Source organism: Tetrao urogallus (genome assembly GCF_951394365.1).
Source record: "Tetrao urogallus genome assembly, chromosome: 2".
Lineage (NCBI taxonomy): Eukaryota > Metazoa > Chordata > Aves > Galliformes > Phasianidae > Tetrao > Tetrao urogallus.
The window spans coordinates 16,200,616-16,215,474 of record NC_136814.1 but is presented as its reverse complement, the minus strand read 5'-3'; the positions used below and the strand labels follow the sequence as shown (position 1 = coordinate 16,215,474).

The 14,859-nt window shown below is 38.8% G+C and overlaps 1 protein-coding gene across 2 annotated transcripts in view; it reads left to right on the top strand.

The window, feature by feature from the left end:
- MAP4K3 (mitogen-activated protein kinase kinase kinase kinase 3) overlaps positions 1–14,859 on the top strand; it is a gene marked incomplete at both ends in the record, with an annotated part of 80,554 nt that overhangs the window by 26,325 nt on the left and 39,370 nt on the right. Inside the window, 7 exons of one of the 2 annotated variants that reach the window (XM_079550178.1) lie at positions 2,432–2,563; positions 4,992–5,054; positions 5,128–5,209; positions 5,326–5,436; positions 9,766–9,841; positions 11,113–11,171; positions 13,667–13,729. In XM_079550178.1, the coding sequence (XP_079406304.1) occupies positions 2,432–2,563; positions 4,992–5,054; positions 5,128–5,209; positions 5,326–5,436; positions 9,766–9,841; positions 11,113–11,171; positions 13,667–13,729 (586 nt within the window). The remainder of the gene's footprint in view (positions 1–2,431; positions 2,564–4,991; positions 5,055–5,127; positions 5,210–5,325; positions 5,437–9,765; positions 9,842–11,112; positions 11,172–13,666; positions 13,730–14,859) is intronic. The other variant, XM_079550179.1, reaches the window with a different exon arrangement.

The following is a 14,859-nucleotide window of genomic DNA, read 5'->3' as shown; positions in this document are numbered from 1 at the left end:
AACCGTTTGGATGTGGTGCTCAGGGGCATGATTTAGAGGAGGGCTGTTAGAGTTAGGGCAGAATGGTTAGCTTGTGGTTGGACTTGATGATCTTGAAGGTCTTTTCCAACTTGAGCGATTCTGTGATTCTATGATCCCATCTGTGTGCTGCTATTGCTATTGACTCATGATTGCAGTTTAGTCTGATTATGTCTGCAGTTCTGTGTTTTAACTGTGATCTTGAATTTTTTTTCTTCTCAATTTCCTTTTTGGTGTCTTACATTTCTTCCCCTTTACCCCAGATAAGTCTTCTCTGTAACTCTTCAGTTGATAACAAGTTTCATTTGTTCATCTTTGTGGATTCCTTTGCTGCTTGTAAAATGTTGTTTCTAAACTGTTTTTTTTTTTTGTTTGTTTTCAAGCAAGAACTAAAGCAAGAAAGCCCAACTGAATACAAAACTGAGTTTTTATTGTCTGTACTGTATCTTTATTCTTCTCTCTGTCAACTTTTTTTTAAATTTATCTTTTCTGAAGTTCAGCTTCTTGTTTTCTCCTCTCTTTGAACTGAAAGTGATTGTTCCCTTTTTTCTTTTAAAGTACGTGATACTCATCCTTCACTGTAAAAGTAGCAGTTTTGTATGTTTCCTAGAAAGATGCTCAAAGTTCTGTTATGTGGCAGCATAGTAAATACAAGGAAAATGTGTGGATGGTAAAAAGCCAAGTTCAAATATTCGGTCTTTGAAACAGATTGCAGCACAGCATTTTTAGCATTTTTCTGTAGTATAAGTCACACCAAGGCACAGATTCACTTCCCATTCTGAGTAGCACAAATACCCATCAGTCATGATTGTGTAACTGATTTGTTGCTCTGTTTCCTGAGTAAGATGTCTGGGTGGCTTGAGTCCTGACATGGATGACTGTGTAACTTCCAAATTGCACCAGGGTTCTCAAATGACATGCCATAACCTTAAACAACAATTATGAAAGCTTATATCAGTTAAATACTTACAAAATGCATCAGTTTTCCATAGCAAGTCTTCTCAGATTTGGGAGTGGAAGCAAGTAAGGAGAACTGTTGAGACTGTACAGAAGTTGTGAATGTGAAGGTTTGAGTGATCCTTATAGGTGTCTGAGCAGGGAAGAGCATGGCAGTGGGATGGGGGAGAAGTGAAAGGCCAAACTGCTGTGCAGTGCTGTCAGTTCTAGTAACCCCACTATTTACCCTTGCATTCCTTCTCTTCTGTGTCTTTCTAAAGTTAGTGCATGTTTCTCCTCTGCATTGGTATGCTTCTCTTCTGCTTTTAGTGTCTTTTTTAATTTAGTGTTGTTTTTTCTAATGAGTTCTATGTGAAAGTTTATGTAAATATTTCACATTTGTACCACCAAATTGGATGTTGTCTTCAGATGCACAGTTAAGGATATCTGTGTTTAAATAGTGCATCATTTCACATGTCCTCTGAGTAATGCTGTTTACTGCTTTACTGTAGAACTCATTACATTACATTCTTCTGTCCTACCTGTTCTGAGTTGTATGTCCTGTTTCATTGATCCTTTTCAGGTGTTCTGAAAAAAAAAAAAAAAAAAGGAATGTGGAATTGCATTTGATGTGGCTGTATAGGACAATCCAGTCCAAAACATCAGCAATTCCTAGTGAATCATTTCATTTAGGTATTCTTCTTTGTGTAAATTGTTAGGTTTTTTTCACCTGTGGATCTGAAGTTACTTTAGAAACCTAAATAAGGTGTACTGATACTACAGTGAGCCAGGTACTGTAGACAAGGAGTTCTCTGTGCTGAGTTGACAGGCCTTACGCTTCCAGAAGGAAAAAAACCTGTCATTTTGATGCATTTAGTCACTTATCTAGGGCAATGTGTGTATCTGGATAGTGTTTGCATTTTATTGTTGTTGAATAATTATACCCTAAGCTGTTTGGTAGTCTGGAGATTCCTTGTGTTCCTGTAAAAGTACAAGACAGATTGGTTTGATCCACTTCCTTCCTGTTTACTTACAGGAAGATTATGGAGGAAAATTGTATGCTTGCTACAGAGAAGAGGATTTCTAACTTGGGAATTATTTACCTATCACTGCTTTCAGCTGAATACACGAGTACCACAAAGTACCACACTGAAAAGAGAACTAGGGAAAAACCTGGTGTTTTCTAAATATTGTAGTCCATAGGGTGAATTTCTCAAGTTTAAATCAATAAATGTATGTGTTACATACCTTTTTACATGCACATGCATACATATGTGTGTGTATATGTGTGTGTGTATATATATGTGTGTATATATATATATACACACACACGTTTGTTTGCATGTGTGTATATACAGGCACATATAAATGTATATGCAGCAAATTGAGAGCTGTTGAGAAATTATGGCTGCATGCAGAAGGATATTTGATTTGTGATGAGAAGTGTATCTTACATCAAACGTCTTCTACTGTGTAGGATGGCACCAGAAGTTGCTGCAGTAGAAAGAAAAGGTGGCTATAACCAACTCTGTGATCTGTGGGCAGTTGGAATAACTGCTATAGAGCTTGCTGAACTTCAGCCTCCAATGTTTGACCTACATCCAATGAGGTTAGTGAGGGGTTAAAGTTTGGTGTGTAAATACAGCTTTATAAATAATCCATTTGGAATAGCTGGCTCTGTATACTTGTGGTGTCTGGGAGTACTGCATGGATGTTCAGAGAATTATAGAGTGGCCTGAGTTGACAGTGACCTCAGAGATCCCTTAATTCTATCTCCCTTACCATGAGCAGGGTTGCCAACCACTAAATCAGGAGCCAGCTCAAGCTTCCCCAAGACCCTGTCTAACCTGGCCTTGAGCACCTCCAGGTATGAGGCATCCACAGTTTATCTTGGGGACCTGTTCCAGCACCTCACCAGTCTCAGTTAAAAATTTCCAGTGACATGTAATATAAATCTCCCCTCTTTTAGGTTAAAAAGATTCATCCTTGTCTTATCACCATCAGACTGTGTAAAAAACAAAACAAAACAAAAAACCACAAACAAAGTCAGTCTCAATCCCATAAGCTCTCATTAAGTATTTGGAAGGCTGCAAAGTCTCCCTGGAGCATTCTCTTTTCCAGGATGAACAAGCCCAGCTCCCTCAGCCTTTCTTTGTACAAGAGGTGCTCCAGCCCTCTGAGCAACTTCATGGCACTCCTCTGCACCCTCTCCTACAGCTCTGCATCTTTCTTTTTCTGGAGGTGCTCTACCTGGTTGCAGTACTCCAGGTGGGGCCTCACAAGGGCAGAGTAGAAAGGGACACTCTCCTCCCTTACCCTGCTGCCACCCCTCTTTTGATGCAGCTAAGAATGATGATGTTGGCTTTCCAGACTGCAAGTACGTGGTGCTGGCTCATATTAAGTGTTTCATCTGCCAGGACCATGATGTCCTTCTTGGCAGGGCAGTTCTCAATGAGCTCTTTTCCCAGAGTGTAAATGTATCTGGGATTTCCCCAACCCAGGTGCAAAGCTGTGCTCTTGACCTTGTTGAACCTCATTATGTTCCTGTGGGTGCACCTTTAGAGCTTGTTCATGTTGTTGTGGATGGCATCTCTCCCTTCTGTTTTGTCAGCTGCACCACTCAGCTTGCTGTCATCTGCAAATTTACTGGAAGTGCACTCAATCCCATCACCTTTGTCATTGAGAAACATGTCGAGGAGCGCTGGTCCCAAGATGGACCCTGGGGGACACCATGTGTGACCAGCCTCCACCTGGACGCAGAGCCATTGACCACAATCCTCCGGCTGCAACTTTCCAATCGATTCTTTATCCACTGAGTGCCTACCTTTCAAACCTACGTCTGTCCATTATAGAGATAAGGATGTGGTATGAGGCCATGTCAGGCCTTGCACAAGTCCAGGTAGGCAACATTAGTTGCCCTTCCTTGCACCACCAATGTTGTCACTTGATCGCAGAAGGGCACCAGAGCGGTGAGGCACAATCTGCCCTTGGTTAAGATGGGCTGGCTGCCTTGGATCACTTGCTTGTCCCTCGTGTACCTTAAAATCTGTTCCAGGAAGAGTCATGCCACGATATTCACAGGCATTAGAGGCCTTTAGTTCCCTGGATCTTCCTTTCTTCCTTCCTTTAAAATTGGAGTGATGTTTCCCTTTTTCCAATCACCAGTGACTTCACCGGAGTTTTCACATATATTTTCACATATAGTTGCCAAGTCATTCTCCATCTTATCAGCCGGTTCCTTCAGGGTTCTGGGATGCATGTCATCAGGCCCCAAAAACCTGTACACATGCAGTCTTGAACTTGCTTTTGTCTTACAGTGGGAGGGATTTAGCTCCCTCAGCCCCCACCTAGAGGTTCAGTGATGTGAGAGACACGAGAAACCTGGCTTGCGGTGAAAACTGAGGCAAAGAACTTATAAGTATCTCAGCCTTCTCCATGTCTGTTGCAGCTAATTTTCCCTTTTCATTTATCAGAGAGTGGGCGTATACTCTCTCTAGCCTGTCTCTTCTTCTTGTTTTTTTTCACATCCCTTGCCAAGTGCATTTTGATCTGTGCCTTGTCTTTCCTGATTCCATATCTACATGTTACATTATGTCATAATCATCCTCTAATAAATGCCATTCCTAATCTACATCATCAAACAGTGAAGGACCCAGATTAGTGACATTGCTATTACTATGGAGCCAACTCAGAGCCATCTGAAGCATTTAAAACTGCAACTCAGGCACCAGCTCTGCATCTACACTACATTGTTTTTTCAGTGTCATTTACCTCAAAATTTAGTTAAAAGATCCTTAATTTTTTATTTCAGACTTTGAGTGTGGAGTTTATAAGCAGTTCTGATGTGGGAAGGCCTCCTGCCACAGCAATTAACAGCTCTTTTTTGTGCGTAAATGAGCAGTGTTGTCCCGATAGCATCTTTTGAACTGATGGGCTCATCGCCAGCAAAATAATGCCTATACTAATTTTGTGTATGCATGCGTTTGTGTGTGTGTGTGTGTGTGTATATATATGTATATATATCTTTTTTCTTTCAGAGCACTTTTTCTAATGACAAAAAGCAACTTCCAGCCTCCTAAACTAAAGGACAAAATGAAATGGTAAGCGCCTCTCTGTTTCAGTAGATAATGATCATGTATTTCACTGGGCTGACTTTACCATTTTGTTTTACAGGTCCAATAGTTTCCATCATTTTGTGAAAATGGCACTTACAAAAAATCCTAAAAAAAGACCTACAGCTGAAAAATTACTGCAGGTATAAATTTGTTTGGTTTCCTTTAGTTTTTCTTTTTTGTAAGTTATAAAATGGAAATGCACTTAATATGGCTGTTTGGAATTTTAATCTGTTTGTTTCTTTGTTCTGTCCTTCAGCATCCTTTTGTTACCCAGCCATTAAATAGAAGTCTTGCTATTGAACTTTTGGATAAAATGAATAATCCTGATCATTCCACTTACCATGACTTTGATGATGATGATCCTGAGGTAGGAATATGCTATATCTACAGAATCAGGTTGAATTTGTTTTCCAATAAAACTAAATGATTGGCTAATTAATTAGTATTTGTTGAACCACAGAATGTTTTATGATCACAGAAGTCTCAAGAGTTCAGGTTTTCCTGCTGAATGTTATACGTGACATTTAGCAAAATTTGTTGTGTTTCAGGAAGAAGAGCTCAAATAGAGTTGTAAATGTTATAGGTTTATTTACTGTTGTCCATGTCCAATTTGTGTTGTGAAAGTAGATGTGGAATGTGTCAGTCCTGAGTTCTGTCACATGTCCTGCTATGTTTCTTCATGGAATTGTTGCCATCTTCACAGGGTACATTCACAACACCATCTTGTTCACATATTGAACTTGTTCTTTAGCTATTAATCTACTTTCTGAACAACTTTCTTATGAGAATGTTTCAGTGGTTGTTTTTGTCAAATGTTTTGCTATACATGTCTTGCAAATTTTCTTTTCTGCCTTAGAATATGAGACTTGATTCCATTTACTGTTTTGTCAAAGTCTCTGATTTTTGTGCTTTAACAGCATGGAAAAGACAGCATGCTTATGAAGGTACAGGGCTGAAATGTTATCTAAATTAGAAAAAGCAGATTTTGTATATTGCGTCCTATCTTTGTATTTAATTCTGTTATTGAAGACTTTCCTAACGTTTACAGTACCCTAATTGATTATCTCTTTCAGGGAAAAGAAATTCTTTTGACATAAATGCCACTGACTCATTAATTACATGCTTGTGTGTTGTGTGTTTTTTAGATTTGTGGGTATTTTTTCCCTATTGTGGTCAAGCTAATCTAAATGATTCAAGTGAAAATAGGCTTAGAAGAAGCATCTACTTTAGTATACTCATTTTCAGATTTAAATGAGCTTTAGTGTTTTCTAGAACATCAAAGACAAGACGTCACGCGCTGAGTCTGTTTTATTCTTCCTTAGAAGTTAAAATGAATGATTGTGGAAAGAAGTGAAGGTGAAATCTATTGTGGAGAGCAATGTTTAAGTACTTTTTAAATGGGTGAGGAAGGAGAGGAAGGCATAAGGACTGAATAATCAGTACTCTTAAAAGTGGTTCCTAGTAGTCAAGCTGTTAAAAATAATAATTAAAAAAAAAGGAAGTCAAACATGCAAGAAAATCCTTAATATGTTTGATTCTTGCAAGAGAAAGGTTTCTGTCTCCGTCAAGAATCAGCACTGAAGAACTCGGATCTGCTGCTCGCTCTGAGATCTGAAGATCAGGTGTCCTTTAGTTCAGCGTCTATTTAATGATGGAAAAAGCTCTGGGATCTCCTTAAAGCAGTATTTCTGTGGAAACTAGAAAACTGGAGCTTTCATACGATGTCGTAAAAGGAAAGATAGCTGTTCTCAGCATGCTTTCATATTAGCGAAGTGTTCAGATCATAAAAGCTTGCACTGAGTAGCTTTCCTGGAAATTGTCCTGAATCACTGATGTGCCATTTCCCCGTGTCTCTTCTACATATTTTCTAGCAAAAATCTCACCCTTCATTTTGGGCCAGTCACATGGGGACTCTGCTCTTTGTGTACTGAAGTGACTCTGTAGACATCTTACTGACAGTTATCAGCAGCTTTCAAACTAGTATTCACTCATATGTCCCTTCTGACTTTGCTTTAAGAAAACTCTTACTTTGTGCAATATATTTATCAGTTATTACATAATGAAGCCTGATATCAGAGGAAAAATGTGCCTTGTCTGGGAGCAAATAATAATCTCACATCAGTGATAAGAGTGCCTATTTTCATGATTTTAAAGAAACTAGGTGAGTTGATAGTGCTTAGGATATGCAAGCTGCCTTGCATGTCTTTTTGATTTTTATTCTTTCAAATGATAATTCATTTGCTGTCTACTTTATGCGTCTGAGGGATTTTTTGTTGCATTTGTGGATTCAGGGATAGGTATAATCTTCTCAGTCTTCATTCATGGCCTTGAGCTGTGCAGTGAGCTTCAAGCACCATTACTTGTAGCGTTGGATCATCTTCATCAGGCAACTCAGATATGATGCTACCAAATCATTTTCCATTGAGGCTTTTCATTTGCCTGCAAAATGAGTTGGATGTTTGGGCAGTGTTTCCTTACAAAATAAATGAGTCCAGAATCTGCTTCTGTAATAAATTATTCAAGACATCTTGAGCAAGGTCTGTGTTTTAGATTAAGAATTCTGTCATAATTAAAGCCATTGTTGTCGCTGTGGTCATTCCTATAATTTATCAAGGTGGGTAAGAAGTGTACCCTTTCAGACATGCTGCACGACCTGCCTGCTCATAGACTGAAGGTGTTCATCAGAACTTGGGGAATCCCCTCTCCTACTCTAGTAGGATACACTGAATGCGCCCATCAAAAATTGAGAGCAGCAACATAACATGAGCTATGTTAGCTGTTCACCTGGCTCATGCTGTTTGGGTAGGATGGTCTGGAAGCTTGTCTTACAGATGAAAAGTTTAGTGTAGAGGAAAAAAAAAAACCAAAACAAAACCAAAATAACCATGGTCCACGGAATCAAGTTGTTTGGATATAATCAGGAAGGTGTCCCCTTGCTACAATAAGTATTTGGCAGCAATATCTGTGATTGTGGCATTTTCAGTGTTTTCTTATTAAAACTAACGGAGGACCTAATTGGGTTTCCAGTTCAGTCAAAGACAGGATTTCCAATTGGCATTCTGTGTTCACTCCCTTATAAGTAAACCATTGTATCTGCTGGCAACCGTCTGTTCTTCACTTTCCTGTGACGGTGACTCTTGTGGTGGTTACTGATATGATAGCATCATAGATATGATAGTCTCTGCAATTGAAAAGGTTGCAGAGAGGAAAGTGCTTATATTTGAGCCTTAACGCTGTATGTTTTGGCTTTAAGACTGCTCTTGAGATCTGTCCCATGCCTGAAGTTGCACCAAAATGGCAATTGTGTTGGAAGCTAACACACATTCCTTTGTCCTCAAGCACAGTTCGAGTGTCTGCTGCTTCTATTGGTTTGTTGTCAGCATAGGTCTTTCAAGGTGAGTTGAGGACTCCGTCCTTGTGACAGAGCAGTGAGGATTTGGCTACTTCCAGTAATTCTGTTGACAAGGAAAAGGAAGTGTGAGGGCAGGTTCTGCATGTAGCACAGTGTGAATATCAGTGAACATCTGTGGCAGGATGCAACGAACTCGCAAAATAATACTGCAAAGGCAGAAATGCCTGTCCTCCCTCCTAAAACCTGGCTCATGATACTGGTGTTATAAGTGCTCACGCACAGTGAGCAAGTGAGCAACGCCTTTCAGCAAAGGATTATGAGTAAGAAACCTTTCGGCACTGTGGTTGAAATACTCACATAGAAAATCAGATCAGATCTTGAACTGCATCTTGAGCTATCTATCAAGCTGTTTTTGAACTGCAATCCCAGTTTGTTTTGCATGAGTGGAGGCTGGCACAAGTTCCAAAACCAAACACGTGCCTCTGAGGTATATGGGAGAAAAATACCCTTAGTCCTGAAGCCCATCCAGCTGCAGAAAAGACAAAAGTGAATGTAGAAGTGAGGTGAAATGCTATGTACGTGTGTAAGATCCTAATGTAAAGCAGGGAAGTCATATGTGATGAAAACAGAAGGGGATTAATGCTTTCAGATAATATTTCATGATCAAATAGTTGCAGAGCTATTCGTGACTCCTTGTGAACCAGTTAAAGCTCTTTTCCATTGTTTTGTAGATAAAAGCTGCCAAGTGAAGATTAGAATTAGTATTTATAAAAGGAATGTTTACATCAAATTTCTGACCCCGTTATGTCAGATTACTTTCATTACAAATTGTTTTGTGCCATATATTCAAAACAGAAATGTAGCAAATGTGCAGTTCTCATAGATTACTTGTGGTGATGCTATGGAGAGTGAGGAAAAGCAAGTGGGATCTTCAAGCCCATGATACTTTATTCTGTATATAGAAGTAAATAGAAATCCATGGAAAAGGTATCTAAACAAAGGAGAATGCTGTCAACGAGTCTCAGTTAGTGTTACTACTTATTTAGATGCTGATAATACCTGTAAACTGAAAGGCACAAAAAGGAAGTGTTAATGTGAGAAAAAGCAATTGTTGGTCAGCACTGTCTTTACTTGCTCAAACTCGGAGTTTAAAAATACTTGCACTGAAATTGAAGCTGTTTTCAGTGGAAATGTCTCCAAATAACTTTAACATACAAAAAACATTATTTTTGGCTTCCGCTTGTTTTCTTTGTTGATACTATGCTAAAGTAATGTGCTTTAAAAAACTGCATGGTATTGTTTCAAGTGAAATATATTTTGAAGTATTTTATTTTTGTTTTCTAGCCTCTTGTTGTGCCTCATAGAATTCATTCGACAAGTAGAAATGTGAGAGAAGAAAAGACGCGCTCTGAAATAAACTGTAAGCACATGCTTATGATGTTCTGAAGTTAATCGTTGATATTCACTTAAAGGGAGGCTATCAGAAAGAAGGGGACACAATATCAACTTTTTGTGATAGGATAATGGAAAATAATTACAAACTAGAAGAGAGGGGAGATGTAGACTGGATGTAAGTAAAATGTGCTTTATAAGGGCGATGAGACACTGGCACAAGCTGCCCAGAGATGTGGTAGAAACCCCATCCCTGGACACACTCAAGGTCAGGCTGGATGGGGCTCTGAGCACCTGGTGGAGCTGTAGGTGTCCCTGTTCATTGCAGAGGGGTTGGACTAGATGGTCTTGGAAGGGACCTTCCAACTCCAATGTTTTTACAATTTTATGAAATTTTGACCACTATTCTGGGTATTTTAAATACTTAGAAACATCTTAATTGATATGCAGTAAAATTAAAAAAGAAAAAAAAAAGAAAAAAAAAAAGTGATGTTTTACCTACAGATTTAGGTTCCAGATGTTTACGCAAAATAAATACTTATGTAAAATATTTGAATACACCCTTGTCAGCATTTTAACAAGTCTTACTATTGCCTCATCTTAATTGAACAGGATGCAACCTGAGCTCTTCTGAGAGCTGGTTGGTATAGCCCTGGGTCCCAGACCAGCAAAGATATTCAGTGTGGTGCCAGATTATGCTGGGTAACAAAATGTCGAAGAAAGCTTTTTCTTCCTTAGTATATTTGTTGTTTTGGGTTTTGAGATGAAACAGACATGTAGGAATCAATAAGGGAGAAAGCTGATCACTGGCTGTAAGAAAGAGACTTCATCCCCAGATTGTAGTCATTTCTTTGCTTGAATTAAATTAAAGCATTACTGGCAGCTTCAGTTGTCTTTTCTTAAGCTAAAATAGAGGGAAGGGTACCTGCCAAGGACAAAGTGTTAGTAGCTTTCCCCGAACTTGAATCAATTCTCTTTAGTGCTAATGAGACTCCAGAAGAACAGATCCAAGATTGGATTCAGAAAATCGGGTATTTTCTTTACAGCTGTGTTTCTCCTTTAAAGAAGACATTTCCCTGCCCTATTTGCTGAGTTCTTCTCCAAATCCTTCTAATGACGATTGTGCTCCCTTTTCTGAGAGTAGTTTCTGTGCCTGTTCTAGCAGGTACAACTTTGTGTGTCAAATGTTTCTATCAGTGGACATATGATATACTCACTACACTGAATTACTTTTGTTAACCTTTGGAGTTAAGTGTTTCCTAATCACTGTCTAATTTGTTTTCCTTTTCTTCTCTTTAGTTGGTCAAGTAAAATTTGATCCACCCTTGAGGAAAGAAACAGAGCCACATCATGAATTTGTGAGTAACAAGAAAGATGTGCAATGCACTGTACATTATTCTCTGCAAATATCCATGGAGTAAGGGAAATCTAAGATGTATAGTGTACTTTCTTAGCACTACTAAAATTTGTAGCAGTTTTCCCAGCAGGTGGTAACATACTAGTCCAAAATTGTTTGATGCCGTTACACTATACAGACAGAGCCCTTATTTGTGGACTTTGCCAGGTGTGATGTATGAGCTATGTGTTGTGTGGGTTTCCTCTGCCCTTTATACTTTGTTGCTAAGTGTATCATTCCCTTATTGTTTTAGGTATAAAATTGCTCTGTATGTGTACTCAGGTGCTTATGTCCCTGGTGCTCCCATTGGCAATGGTAACTAATAGAAATAATTATAAAATTAAGAGCCTGGGAAGGGATATAATGCATTTGAAAATAGATTTTTGTTGGTTTTTTATTTTCCCATGCAAACAAACTTTCTGTGGCCCTGGATCACACCTGAAACACACTGAGTTTGATGGCTGCTGTTTTGTGTAACAATACAGTGCTGATGTTTTCCTCCTATGGATGTCTGCCAGTACTAGATGTATGAGAACTCAGGCAGTGTGAGTAAAGGTGTTTGTGCTGTCACACCACTGCTGTAAATTCCTCTTCTATGGAGGCTGTTGCTTTCCTTGTTTGTACACTTTGGAGGTTTCTTCACATTCCTAGTTAAAAAGAATACGTCCTAGTTAAAATTATGCTTCCTTACTGCTGACTACTGTGTTCTCTAAAGCAGGTGTTAATGTAAATAAGTTGATTTAGTACTTTAGGTGAGAGGGACATCAGCTCCGCTCCTGGAGTTGCAGTTGTTCCTAAGAGTTGGTTGGTGCTGGGTGCTTCCTTTTCCGTAGTCTTCAGACCACAAGTGGGATTTCTGATGCTCTTTGCCTTAATATGGCTCTGTAGCTGTGCTTAAATCTCTTTCACAGTGTCCTGTCCTTTGTCAGTGGGCCAGATGGCTCTGGGTGTATAAGGTTGTGCACAATATTGCTCTTCTGCAACTGGCTGGGCAGGCAGTCTGATATTTCTGGAGTGTAATCGAGACAGGGGAGAACAATTTTTCCAGTCACATTCAGGATGTCGCAGTGATTTTAGATACAGTATTTAGACATCGATGTAACAGCGTTAGAGGTCCTAGCTGTAGCTGTGTGTGTTAAACAAGATAGAGATCTTCTGCAGAGGTCAAAGAGAGCACTTCTGAGAGCACTTCTTTGACAGGTATTCTTGGAAAGGAGGAATTGGATCTTCTTCCATAGTGGCTGTTAGCAATCAGGACCTTTGGACATTGGACCCTTTGGACTTTGGAAGCCCTTGCTGCTGCAAGAAGAAGCTTGAAATGTCCAGATTAACTCTGGAAATTTTACTGTTTTCTATTCCTGTCAGAGTTTGTGTATTTCCAATCTTGCCTTATCTGCTTGTGGAGATTAACAGCCTCGCTGCCCGTATTGAAATGAAGCAAGCAGACATGATCTGTCTTTTTGAGATAAAAATGTGTTTATTTTAAGGTATTTTATATCAAAGTAATAATATATTATGTCTGATGACCTGGTAGGAGTATTTCTTTAGTACTAGTGTACAAGTTTGTTTTCAGTGTAGGTGTGAATGGAAAAGAATGCCCATTTATGAAATAATCTTCAGCTCGTCTGCCACAGAATTACTGTGACATATCTGAAAAAGCCACTGCAGGCAAGATACAGTTCCTGTTAAAAAACAAAACTGTAACAATTGCTTACATCAAATATTTGTATCTGCAGTAGCTGTTCTTATCACTGTGGATTGAGAGTTAAGAGAGTTGTGTTGATTATTACAACTGCTGTTAGCCAAGAGAGAGATTGGGATTTTGAGAGTGATGATGTTCAGTCTAGAAACCAAAGACAAAACATATTTTGTTGTTGGACGTGGAAATAGTGGAAAACTCAAATTGGTGTGTCAGAAGCCAACGAGATCTTTCCAAGGAACGGATTGAGTGGGAAAAGAATGATTTTTAAATGGAAGCAGGGGCAAGAGGTACTACTTCTTCCTTCAACAATAACGATGTTGATCTCTTTAATTAAAGCAGTTCTTCTGACCCTTTTGCTTTTATCTTGCTAAAACATGCATGATCTTCATGCTGCTTGACTGAAGAGCATGACTAGTCAAGCAAAGGACTGGACAACTGCTGCATGATAAGTTACTGTTGGTAATGCACTTTAATTTTAAGCTGGTGCATACCTGCATCTTACTGAGGCAGTTTTTCACCCGATACCACAGCTCAGGTGTTGAACAGCGTCCTTATTTTGGTGTGATTCAGTTGCCTTTGGTGATGGCACAATGCCCTTTGTTGTGCTTTATCCTCCCTGAACTGCTCTAACATGGTTTGAGCTTCAACTAACAGATTGTTTTTCTTTTTTGCAAAAACGTTTCCCTTTATCTGTGCCTGGCTTTCAGCGACAATGTGAATAACTTGAATTTCTTGATCTCTTATCTAATGAACAGCCTGACAGTAGCGATTTTTTGGACAATACAGAAGACATATACTACACTGCAAGATCTAACCTGGTATATTTCATCTTATGCCTTTCTACGTCAGTGTTGGTTTTGTCCTTGTTTCACTTTTTCGGAGCTCGTGCTTTGTCCTGTTGTTGTGCTGGTGTTTTCATCTGTGTAAAAACCATTGTAATTTAGAAGGGAATTCTTAAAATGTGCAGTACTGCAAGTGTTTAATGCATGTTCATGTTTAGTTGAACCGCAGTAATGGAGGGGGCTCAGTGTTAGGCAGTCATTCCAATTTATGTAACTACTTTACAGTGCGTAACAGTAACTTTTTAGAGAGTGATTTAAAAGTAGGAAAGAATGATGTTGGTAGTTTTGTTTGGTAGTTCCTTTAAATAGTCCCCTGAAAGACTATAAAATGACATAAACTTAAATACCCAAATTCTCCAGATAGTAGTTAGGTTACAGAATGAATATAAACTCAATACAAGTAACAGATGGCAGGGTCCTAAGTGTTTTCAATGGCATTTGGCACCATTTCTGCTCTGAAACATTTTCCAAATTTTCTGCTACCACACTGCTAAAAATCTCAGCTGTTGGCACTGCAGTACAAAAGTTACTGTAGAAAGTGAGTTTACTCATTTTTTTGTTCTTTAGGCACTGCATAGTTTGAAAAGTAGTACTTTTGACTCTGACATCTTCCTGTATGGTGGAAAAAAAAAAAATAAGCTTTCTGTGTTAGATGAAGACCATTGTTTTAGTGGCTTTCTTTGATTTGTGAGCTGCTTAATGCAAGTGTACTGTGGGGAAAAATGGAAAACTAAGCTGTTTGGGAATGTCTTGGTTTGTTGTTTTTTTTAGTGTGATGGATTTTATTTTGGATTTCTGGTTTTGGCTTCATTTGGCTCGATGTGCCTTGTATCTTCCAATGCTGTAATTACTGAGAGCTTTCACTCTGTCTTTTCCATTCTCTGAAGGAATATCATGTAACTTTGCTTGATAGAAAGATATTTCAAAACAATTCGTGAAACAGAAGCTTAGGTTTCTCTGTATGAGAAACATCTCATCTGTGCAATTGCTTTAGTTCTGGGGGTTTTGGGGCTTCAATTTTTTTCATCTTGGTTTTTATTTTTTCATTTGATGCTTTTTGACGTTGCTTTTGGTGTTGTTTCCTATGATGTTAACCTACAATCTGT